Source organism: Engraulis encrasicolus, chromosome 12 (genome assembly GCF_034702125.1).
Source record: "Engraulis encrasicolus isolate BLACKSEA-1 chromosome 12, IST_EnEncr_1.0, whole genome shotgun sequence".
In the NCBI taxonomy this organism is placed as follows: domain Eukaryota; kingdom Metazoa; phylum Chordata; class Actinopteri; order Clupeiformes; family Engraulidae; genus Engraulis; species Engraulis encrasicolus.
Window position 1 is genome coordinate 7,200,396 of NC_085868.1, and position 12,500 is coordinate 7,212,895.

At 44.3% G+C, this 12,500-nt stretch overlaps 1 protein-coding gene across 1 annotated transcript in view; it reads left to right on the plus strand.

The window, feature by feature from the left end:
- The window catches only part of rnd3a (Rho family GTPase 3a), a 25,317-nt gene extending 18,013 nt beyond the window's left edge, over positions 1–7,304 (plus strand). The window contains exons 3-5 of the mRNA XM_063211555.1: positions 1–36; positions 1,428–1,562; positions 2,857–7,304. The exon at positions 1–36 is cut by the window's left edge and continues 74 nt beyond it. Of these exons, the coding sequence (XP_063067625.1) occupies positions 1–36; positions 1,428–1,562; positions 2,857–3,111 (426 nt within the window). The 3' untranslated portion in view covers positions 3,112–7,304. The remainder of the gene's footprint in view (positions 37–1,427; positions 1,563–2,856) is intronic.
- The last annotated feature ends 5,196 nt before the right edge of the window (positions 7,305–12,500 follow it).

Consider the following 12,500-nt stretch of genomic DNA (forward strand, 5'->3'; position numbering starts at 1 on the left):
AGCAGGCCTGAGACGCTGGACAGTGTACTCAAAAAGGTGAGGAACTCGCCCGGGCATGCAGTGTGTGTTTGTGTGTGTGTTTGTACGCTGGACAGTGTTCTCAAAAAGTTAAGAAACTTGCCTGGACATGTATCTCTCCCTCTCTCTCTCTCTCTCCCTCCCTTGCTCTCTCTCTTTCTGGAAATTGAATGGGGGTGAGAAGGAATTGTCAAAAAGGTCAAGAACTTGCCTGGACATGTGTGCGTGCGTGTGTGTGTGTGTGTGTGTGTGTGTGTGTGTGTGTGTGTGTGTGTGTGTGTGTGTGTGTGTGTGTGTGTGTGTGTGTGTGTGTGTGTGTGTGTGTGTGTGTAAGCATGTGAGGGCTGTTCAGGACCTAATTTCCTAAGCTTCCTAAGTTTGACCGAAGGTCATGACTTTTCATTTCTTTCTCAATGTGTGTGGGCGAGTGTGTGTGAGTGTGTGTCTTTGGTGGATGATTCCTTGATACAGTGTGTGTGCATGTGGGGACGTGTGTGTGTGTGTGTGTGTGTGTGTGTGTGTGTGTGTGTGTGTGTGTGTGTGTGTTTCTGCATGTGCATGTCTGTACGTCTGTGTGTGTGCGCGCGTATGCATGTTTCCCTGTGTATGTGTGCATGCATACGCGTGTGTCTGCATACGTGTGTGTCTGCATTCGTGTGTGTGTGTGTGATCCCCCTCTGGATGCCGGTGTAATCAGTGTGAGCTGCTTAAGTGGCCCCGATGGCTCAGTGCCACAAGGCATCATGGGAGACAAGCTCCTGAGAGGAGAGGCACCCTGCGAAACAATCACCGCCTGTGTCACACTGAACTCGATACCCACTCTTGGAGGCACACACACACACACACACACACACACACACACACACACACACACACACACACACACACACACACACACACACACACACACACACACACACACACACACACACACACTCGTGCACACACACACCTCAATCAAACAATGAATGGACTGTGGCACTTGCCAAAGGTCCCGTGTCCCATGTCGTGTGTGTGTGTGTGTGTGTGTGTGTGTGTGTGTGTGTGTGTGTGTGTGTGTGTGTGTTTGTGTGTGCGTGCGTGCGCGTGCGTGCGCGTGCGTGCGTGTGCGCTCGTGCGTGCTTTAGACATACAGATTATTTTCTTAGTTAAAGGAAGAAAGTTGCTGCAGCAACAGTGTTCTTAGAAAACTAATCCATGCATTTCCTTGTGGCAATCAAAACAATTGAGTGTGTGAGTGTGTGTGGCCTCGTTTTTTTTCGTTATGGTTTCGTCCTTTAAAAAAGAATGCATCTCTTTCTTTGTCTTGTGATCCAGGAGTTCTGTCAAAGAACAAAATAAAAATATAGCAATCCCTCTCTCTCTGTCCCTCTCTCTCTCTGTCTCTCTGTCTCTTCTCCTGTCTGCAGTGGAAAGGAGAGATTCAGGAGTTCTGTCCCAACACCAAGATGTTGCTGGTCGGCTGTAAATCGGACCTGCGGACAGACCTCACCACTCTCGTCGAACTGTCCAATCACAGACAAGCTCCCGTGTCATATGACCAGGTATGTGCAATACGATTCGTCATGCCAGATGAGGGTCCTCATTTAATTAATGTATGCCACACAAACGCCTACTGATAAATAATTGTGCATGCGTAAGCGTAAACACACATAAACACACACACACACACACACACACACACACACACACACACACACACACACACACACACACACACACACACACACACACACACACACACACACACGCGCACACGTACACGTACGCGCACACAAATGCACACATACTCTCATGCTTCATCCGGAAGTGTTAACTGAGATTTCCAGTAAAACGTGGATCAGGCCCTCTAAAGTACAGTTTAGTAGCTGTAAGCTGCTGAATCCCTCATCAACGGATACCTTTATTCTACACCAGGCATGCAGAGAGGAAACGGATGTATTAAAACGTGATTTCTTACAAATGTATATCATCCAGTCATCTAAACTTTAAAGTAAAGAGTTTCCAGCGGTGCATTTCTCGAAACCACAGTTGCTAACTACATTAGCTACTTTTTTGTTTGCAATGCAATTTCCCGTTGGCAACTACCGAAGTTGCTAACTGGCTAACAACTACGCTTTTTCAGAAATGTACCCCTGCTTTGTAGTCTGGTAATAAAGCAAAACAGTGTTTGAAGGCAATAACTAAAATGTAGTCTTTCAAGGAAGCAAGAAAGTTATTTTTTTAAATGAAGCATAGTTTCACATGCATGCAAAGCCAACACCAGTATATCCAAATAAAAATCGAATCTGACGTTTCAACGTCCTCTTTGTGCCTCGCCTTCCCCTGGCCTCTGCTCTGGCCTATGTACTTTGACATACCCAGGGGCTGCTAGTACTGTTTGTATGTGTTGGAGTTTGGCCTGTGTCACTTGGAGAGAGGTGTGGATAGATTTTTTCTTATGTGTTGAAGCATCCTACCCGTCCTCTCTTGTGTGCTTGTGTTGGAAGAGCGAAAGGCCATTTGGGGTTGTTTCGCTCTGCTAGCAGTGTGTATTGTTTTTAGGTGTTAAACTGTCCTTCTCTTCCACAGTGTGTGTGTTTGTGTGTGCGTGTGTGTGTGTATATGTGGGTTATTTTACTCTGCTAAAAGTAGAATAGAATAGAATAGAATAGAATAGAATAGAATACATTGCAATACAAAACAAAACAAAACAATACAATACAATACAATACAATGTACCGAATGTAATGCTAATGTGTTTGACAATCCCTCTCACTGTATCCTCTCTTTTTGTGTGTGTGTGTGTGCTTGTGTGTGTTTGCTTGTGTGTGGGTGTTTCTTTGTCTTTTCCAACAGGGTTCCAACATGGCCAAGCAGATCTCAGCGCCCTACATCGAGTGCTCGGCGCTGCAGTCGGAGAACAGCGTGCGGGACATTTTCCACGTGGCCACGCTGGCCTGCGTCAACAAGAGCAACAAGCACGTCAAGCGGAACAAATCCTCGCGCGCCAACAAGAGGATTTCCCACATGCCTGGCCACGCGCGGCCGGAACTCTCCGCCGTGGCCTCCGACCTCCGCAAGGACAAAGCCAAGAGCTGCACGGTCATGTGAGGCGAGGCGGAGGCGGTGGTGGCGCTGGTTGCCGTGGCGGCGCTGGCGGTTGCCGTAGCAACGGAGGTGGTGTTGGCCGCTCTGTGCCGCTCGGCTTTTGGCTCTGGCTTTGGCTCTTGCTCAACACGGCTGGACTTGGCTCACCGGCTGCGGCACGGACTGAGAAAGAGGGAGAGAGAGAGAGAAAGATGGAGAGAGGGTTTTTCTTTTTAAAAAATGACAACAACTACGAAGCTGGTGGCATTGTGGATGATATGGGAGAGGATATATGGAAGAGGAGGATGAGGGAGTGGTGGCCTAGAGAACAACTGAGAGACTCCTCTCCTCTCTGTTCTTCAGACGGACAGATCAATGGATGGATGGATGGATGGATGGATGGAGGGCAGAGCTGTCTTTGCCAAGCGCCAAAGGAAGAAGAGGAGGAGATGAAGAAGAAGAACCGTGTGCACTTTAGAGCCTTTGCTGAACTCCTTCCAGCAGACATGGGAGATCTGTTATGACGCAAAAACACAAAACGCCACGTAGACAACAAAAGAAGAGGAGTGCATAGTGCCAATGAGGAAAATTGTACAGAGGAAGAAACAAAAAAGACAAACACAAAAATCAAAAACAAAACAAAAGAAACTTAAAGACTTGTACAGGATGAAATTGTGGCTCTCAATAGAGTGTCTCATTGGAAACACTCTGACCTGAGAGACAGGAAGTCAGGAAATGACTGCCTTTGGACCTCATGCAGGGGAGATGAAGGATGGGTCAGGTCACTCTCCTCCAGGAAGTGACATCATTTCCTCATTGAGGCTTGGACAGGAAGTTCTGGAGAAGCCCACAGGAAATGAGGAGGCCTGCGGAGGTGGAAGGAGGGGCGGGAGGGAAACACTGTTACTATGGTGACTGCAGTCTTTTGTTTTGCCCTTTGTCATGGGAAAGGTCTCAGAGAGGTTGAGGTGAATCAACAATTAAAAGACTTGGGAGAAAAAAATGTCATTGATGCCCCTCCATACCTCAAGACCCTACAACTCCCCACAGACATACATGCACACTCACCAAACAGTCTTCTCAGCAGATTTGATTCTGGAACTCGTAGGGCCTGGGAACTCTTAATGTTCTGAGAGGTCTCCCCACTAGATATTTGGTTTTGTCTCTCAGTTACATGGGTAGATGAAGAAGTGAAACAAATATGATGATCACTGTGGTTCAAGACTTGCTTCCTGCCTTTTTACGATTCACTTGTTTATGATCACCGCTGAGATTTTTTTTACCCCATTATTTCTGTAGATTTCCACTCCTTCAGCACAGGACAGCACACTCTGTGCACCGCATGCCTTGTTTGTGGCCATTAAACTGCATCTTAATGTTCTGGAAGTGTAATGATATGAAGACATAAAAGACAAACAGATCACAATATTGCCAAAGAGAAATGTTAGCCTCCAATTTGTCAGTGTGCAACAGTAGTGCCATAACAGTGATAGTCTAACAATGGAAACCGGGCAGTAGCATTCTATCCTGAGAAATTGTAGGAACTTATTGTTTCTACCAGTGTCATTGACCAACGCACTACTTAAGCTGTGCTGTTGACCAACACGCTGCAGCGAGCAGCTTAGGCTCAACCTGGCTTCTGTGTACCCAACGGTCTTAATGCCATTCATTAGTGGCCAACTCTAACAGTGCCTCTGTCTGATACTCACTGCAGTCTTGGCAGTGCCATTGACCATTGTGCAGTTAAAAACACTCAGACTCTGCAGCAGTATCTCATCCGACCTCAAGTCTAGCCTGAATTCATCTGTACCATTCAGCTTTGTCGAACTCTTAATATATCTTTCCAGGGCTGAAAGATCTGGGGCATGTTGTCTCAAAACAGATTTAGGGCAGAGATTTGGTGGACAGCGCTTTGTAACTCATGAGACATTTGGTACGTCCAGCTGAAGAAGTCTACTTAGTTTTCTCTCTGTCTGGCCAGTGCCTCTGGACCTCTGTAATGCATCACTCGTGCTACAATCAGAAGAATGGATAGTGTTTCTATGACATGATTGTTTTGGTCACTTGCTGGTGATCATTGTATTGTGAAACATGTTTTTGAAACAAAGCCGGGCTAGCTTCCAGCTCCTCTTGCCAGGGCCCTGAGCTCCTAAAGTGGAGGCAATTCCTATTTGGGGACCTTGTTCATGTTCTGCAGATGTTCCTGTAACTAGAACCGGCAGACAGATCTGGAAAAAGGGGCCTCTACTTTCCCCTGCCCGTCCATCTTAGTTCCCCATAGGATGAAAGTGTGCCTCAAGTGTCTATAGTCTGCAAGTCATTGACCAGATGTGTGGGAATCATTTGTTTGTGTTCTCAGTTGTTCTCAATTTTCATCCACTGGTACTGGCAAACGACTTGGGTCCCATAAAAAACACACAATATTGACCCCCACAGATAGTGCTTATGTAGGATGTCAGTGACAATGATAGTCTTAGGTCCTTGGAGCTGTCATAACTTCCCTCTTGTTTTACATAGCAGGTCTTGTTTTTCTCATTAGGCTATAGTGTTTCTCTGCCTGTTCTGCTTGGTTGTCAACCACAATTCAGTCAGAGTTTCTGCGTGCACATACGTACGTACATTCTGTTACCTAGGAAACCATTCAACCTCTCCACCACCCCAATCACAGCAAGGATTTTCCAGGTTCTGCCGTCTCTGATCACAATAATGGTCAGACACCAGAGGTGTCAAACGTAAAAGTAAATGCATAGTGTTAGTACAACACTAGCACATGTTATTATGTTGCTGTTACACCATTTGCTCCATTTTACCTAATGAGATAGACTGTGTTGTTACTAAAAAAATAAATAAAAAAGGTCTACAAGACTACTGGTTAATTAGATAAGTTACCTCTGTTTTTCTAACTGTGTTTCTTTTACTTTTGACACCTGTGTCAGACAGGCACACCCACACCCAATGCCCGGTCGTTAGAGACATTACTTGCCACATATGGCTCCTTCACTGTTACCCACAGACCTCCTGTGTTGCTCTGCTTGTTCTTCACTATGCAATCAGCCTAGAGCCCAGCGCACCCTACAAGACTGAAGCCTGGACTGGAAGCAGCCCATGTGCCATTTCCCAGCCCCTGCTTTGACCAAAACAAATATCTGCAGATGTTTAACCAAGGCCTAAGGGTCTTACGATTTGGCTGACTGGCTTCAGCTGATTAGCCCATTTCACAGTGACGTCAGAAAAGTTCTGTTTTGGAGCGAAGCAGGGTTAATGACTAGCTGGATGTTCAGGAGGCTTTTTACGCAGGCATACCGAATGCAGCTTAACCTGTTTCGAAGTTTCCTGACGTCATGTGGAAAGGGCCCATTGGCAGGACGCTTTGTTGTTGCCATTTTCCTTAAGTTACATTATACTGTATGTGCCCCCATTTCTCTCATGCTGATTGGTGGGTGTGTGCTTCTGTAGCAGCCAATGGGCTTCATCAAAATAGTGTGTCTACCAAACATGGCACTCGATTGGCTGAATACAATGGTGATGAGAATATGACCTGTGAGACTCAATTTTGTGTATTTTATATAAAATTTGGCTCAAGTCACTGCCCTTGCATTTCCCCGTTGAAATGAACGGAATCGAGGCTGGACTTTCTCCCATCCTCCAGTTACTCAAATATCTCCATGGCTTTGAGTGCGCCTCTCTTGGCGCCTCTTCAGATTGCAACCCCCCTGATGGAAAGCCTATTGATAGACAGGTTTGCTATGCCAGACAGGAATAGACTCTTTGTTTCCCTATGTAGCTGAGCTCTTGGTGGAATAATAGGCTTTTCAGTATTCAAACGCCAGTGCAGTCTCCTGTAGAGCTGGGAGAGAGAGAAAGGCCTTGTAGCTGTCACTGTGGGAGTTCACTGTGAGACGTTCAACCGTATCCACGCCAGACCTAGCCCACATCTGGCCAACATCAGCAGTCTGATGGTTAGTTGTTTGAGATGGTGGGTTCATGGGCAGTATTACCTGACAGCTATCATATGCTTTGTATTTAATGTTGATGGAAGATTGTTTTTGTTTTTTGTTTATTTTTGTTTGGCAATGAAAATGTAGGTCATTCTTTTTTTTGTTTTGTCGGTTGGATAAATGTTCATGTTTCTTCTCCATTGATGTTGCCATAGTATTTATTGAATTTATATATTTCCTCCTTTCAGAAAGCTGAACAAATAAAAAAATGTACATTTGAGAAAAAAAGTTGCTGTGTTTCCATTATTTCTTCACTTCCATTAACACACACACACACACACACACAGACAGACACACAGACACACAGACACACACACACACACACACACACACACACACACACACACACACACACACACACACACACACACACACACACACACACACACACAAATGCAGTACTTCTCCTGTCAGTCTAATGATTCTTCTAATTGAGCCTCCAGAGTTAAGACCTCAGTTTGCATCTGTTTCATGAATAAATGCACCTGGAAAAATATTATCTATTTTCCCAAGTGTCGGTTTTAAACCACCATGATTGAGTGGTCACAGATGGATTGAGCAAATCAAGCACAATTATGTTAAATTATGCTTAAATTTGACATTAGCCAGAAAAGAAAACAAGGCACTTGAGTTATAATTTCCACACAGTATCTGTAAGGTGATTACAAAGCAATCTTATAAATTTGTATGAGTTTCCACATGCTGTACGTCATTACCTATTGTTATTACTGTATAGCCCATGCTTTCAGACATGGCCTTGCTTCCTGAAATGGAACCGTCATGCTGAATTTGTTCCGGTCAAGGGGGGAAAAACATTCTGAATGATGTAATAATAAAGTTCTGTTTTTAGAACGACTTCCTGGTTAATTTGCAAGCACATGTGGCTATTCATGTGTACATGCTAGCTGCTCTCACATGATGGATTGTAGCTTCAGCTAAGCATGGCAATTTGGAGCATGTGCTGCACATGATTTAATATTAATGTAAAAACACTTAGCGACTTCACGTTCAACCTTACGATAACATGAAAAACATCCAGAAAGTAAACTTGGGTTTATTCAGGGTTAAATAAAGCAAATTGGAAGGGTTTATTTGTCAAAAGCCATATGATTACTGAAGGGATTACTTACATCATAACAAGGTCTACTTTTTGACTGCAAGGTTGTGATTGCAAATTTCCTGCTTGTTCCATTGTAGCAACAAATTCACAGATTCTTGATTTTGCTAATAAGATATATTCAAATCACAGGCAGTGTACACTTGTAATATTTACTGTGATTGCATATGTATTTTCGACTGGAAATAATGGCAACCCTATGATAATCCTGTAATGTAAGTAACTGCATGATAATATTGCTATAGTATCCCTTCTTTAATATGACCTCATCCGTTTCAACCGTATCCACGCCAGACCCAGCCCACCTCTCATCCGTTTCTTAGAATGGTACAATAATATTGCTAATCATAGTATCCCTACATTAAAATGACCTGATGATCGGTATATTAGAATGCTATGCCCATATTGCAGATGGTATCCTCATCTATGCTACCTGTAATGCATGTTGCTGTGCAGAAGCAGAGATAGGGGAGGGCGAGCAGGGCTCTTGCGGTGGGGCCCAGGGCCCTCCCATATAGGTGGTGGGGACCCTGTCTTGACCTTTGGCAGGCCACAGGGGAGCCCTATCTGTGTTTTGCTGTGGGGCCTGGGTACAGTTTTTCCACCACTGTTGCTGTGTATAGCCTGAAGGTACTCGTCTCCATCTCAAGATAGAATTATATTATATTCTGTATGAAAAATATATTATATTTAAATAAAATATTAGCCAAGAATATGAGCGTCGTGCTCATTCAACAGGTAAAGTAGGCTACCAGCTGTAGCTACATCCTTCAGACATGTTGTTCTAAATTACATCTTAAATGTAGGCTATAATACCGATATTAGAATATAAGCCTTGTTTTCATGAGGTGGATAAAGTATACCACATCTGTGGCAAAATCATTACATACTAAGGACAAGGACAAACTTACAATATGGACACGATGATGTTTCAGCATTCCTGACTCTCCTGACACTCTCCTAGTAGCCAAACATAGAAATACCCTACAGTACACTTTGAGGTTTCACCGTATGGAGATATAGTGTGTCAATTGAAAAAAAAATAATTCCCTCCAAGGCAGTGGCCATGTTTAAACAGCTTTGTTACATGTTGTTCTAAATTATATAATAATGGTATAACAACAATATTAGAATATGAGTGTTGTTTTCATGTGGTCCAGTGAAGTATACCACATCTGTAGCAATATCCTTTACTTACAGTACTTATGGCCCAAGGGCAAAATGGCAGAACTGTACAGAGAAGCTGTAATGTTTCAGTGTTCTTGATCATTATCTACAGCAGTGTTTCCCAACCAGGGGTACGTGTACCACTAGGGGTACGCGAGCACACTGCAGGGGGTACTTGGAAAAATGTTACAACTATGACAAATGTATGGAGCAGTCACATTAGGACAGAGAAAGTGATATAGAACAGTAATTAGGGGGTACTCATGGTACTTAGAGGCTTAGTGTCTACGCAAGACAAAAAAGGTTGGGAAACACTGATCTACAGTATGTGGAGCTGTACTGTCAATGGAAAAGATTATTATATTCTCCAAAATAAAATGTCTCTTTGGCATTCTGTTGTGGATGTGCAAAACAATATTAGTCTGGAATATGAGCATTGTGTTTATTTAATTGTTTATTCAATGGATATAGGAAATCACAGCTGGGAAACATCCTTCAGACATGTTCTACAGGCCTACTATGCCATGATTGTATACAGTATGTTGTAACGTTATAATTGTATAGCCTAACAATATTAGCCTATAAACCTTGTCTTCATGCAGTCAAGGATCTCAAAGTCGTGCCAATATCCTTTACCAACTCATGGCCCAAGGACAAACCTACATACAGTATGGACTCGATGGAATGTTTCAGTGGTCCTGCCTTGGACCCTGACCCTCTCTCAGGATTTGAACATATTACAGAGCCTACAGCAGGCGTTCTCAACGTGGGGTCCCCCAGGGGTCCCTGGAGCAGTGCCAAGGGGTCTGTGAAAATTACAGCCTTACTGTCCCTATACAGTACATAGGAATAAAACTGTGATGTGGGATACAGTTATCATTGGCAATTTTTCTGCCCAATTAGGGTCCCTGGCCCAATGAATGAAGTGAAGGACAGCACTCTTCAGATTTTTCTTTGTTTATTTGCCTACGAACGTTTCGGGCAGAGCCCTTCTTCACCATGTAATGACGATTGCCCCCGGCCCAAACAAGTTTGAGAGTTATCCAGCCTACAGCACACCTTGAGGTTTAGCTCTGTGTGTGTGGAGCTAGAGTTAACTGTGCCAATGGAAAAGATGATTCCCTCCAAGGCTGCAGTATGCGGCTATGTTTAAACAGCTTCCTGAAATTCCATCTGGCGCCCCAGTATACCTATGACCAGATACATTCATCTCTCTGTCAAAGGTGCTGTGTGTGTGTGTGTGTGTGTGTGTGTGTGTGTGTGTGTGTGTGTGTGTGTGTGTGTGTGTGTGTGTGTGTGTGTGTGTGTGTGTGTGTGTGTGCGCGCGTGCGTGTCTGTGTATCTGTGTGTGTAGGACTGACCCAGTTCTAGGCGATAGACCTTTATAGCCTTATAGGCTGTTTAACTTTCCTAAACCATGGCTGAAGACATAAACAGCACACACACACACACACACACACACACACACACACACACACACACACACACACACACACACACACACACACACACACACACACACAAAAACACACACACACACACACACACACACACACACACACACACACACACACACACACACACACACAAACACACACACACACACACACACACACACACACACACACACACACACACACACACACACACACACACACACACACACACACACACTCGGGTCTAGGTCAGGGATTTGTTTGTGTCTCTGAGCTTATATGAGGCGTGGAGGAATTCAGGTTGAGCGCTAAAATGCCCATGTCTCACTTTCCCACAAAACCAAGAAATGTATCAGGATTACTTCTCATGTTATTCAGGGCCAACAGACAGAGTGCAAGAGTTGAAGTGTGTGTGTGTGTGTGTGTGTGTGTGTGTGTGTGTGTGTGTGTGTGTGTGTGTGTGTGTGTGTGTGTGTGTGTGTGTGTGTGTGTGTGTGTGTGTGTGTGTGTGTGCGTGTGCGTGTGTGTGTGTGTGGGTAGTGTAGTGCAATGCAGGTTATCCCTTCCACACACAAGTTGTGTGTTGAATGCAAGGCATCAGCTCAACACTCGCATCGTTCATTGCTTTGCTTTTGTCTGTGCTGACAAAGTCTTGCAACAGCCTCATCTCTTTCCCAATGCATGTGGTATGCAGAGGCCCGTTTCTAGGATTTTGGGGGCCCTAGGCAAAGGGGTTGTCGGGGCCCTAGGCAAAAACATTTTCGGATGGGCCAGACCATTTTTGGATGGCACTTCAGTCATTGTCACATAGCCTACCATTACAACATAATGTCACAGAATCCATGGAAACCTAGGAACAAACAAGTCACCTTACAGACAGTGTTGTGGCTAGGGCAACACATGCATGAAGGGCAATGAATGCATAAAAAGCAAGCATATATGTGTACACCAGCATTTTCTGTGAGGAAATGCAATCTAGTTATTATGATAACTAGTCCCTAGTTCATTTTATGAAACTTTATGAAGAAAGACCTGGGCAAATAAAGCCCATTCCATTCAGTAGGCTCATCATTTCTCATGAAGTAGGCCCTAGGCTAATTGAATGTTCAGTTGTTTAACCTCTCACATGAAAGTAGGCCTATATGGCCCAATCAGGTTTTTTTTTTACCCTACCACGAAAATCATGATCATTGCACAAATAAAGAATGGTCTAATCTTTCCAATCACTTTTAAAATCTAACCGAGGGTGCTCCATTTGTGAAAAATATTGACTCATAAAACAATAGGCCTACAGTCCAGAAACTCAAGGCTGAGAAACGAATGAGCAGGCACAGTGGGGGTTTGGGGGGATGTGATATTGGTAAGCAAGAATTAGCCTATGTAACCAAGCCAATGGGGGTCTCCCCGACGAGATTTTTTTTTCGTATTGCATCCATCACGCACTTGACAATACAATCCAAATGTTGCCTAATATCGCAGCAAACACGACTAGGCTACTGTAGCGACCAAGGATCACTGAACAAGTTAACAACCACCTGCGTTACTCCGTGGTTGACAACGGTGTCAATTATAGGGGACCAATATCCCGGTGCCCTTACCTTGAGTTGTCTTGACCGCAGAATGTAGCCTATCCCAGAATGTATCCCAACCTCTGACTGTAGCCTAATCCACGCGTTTCCACAATCATGGTTCCAA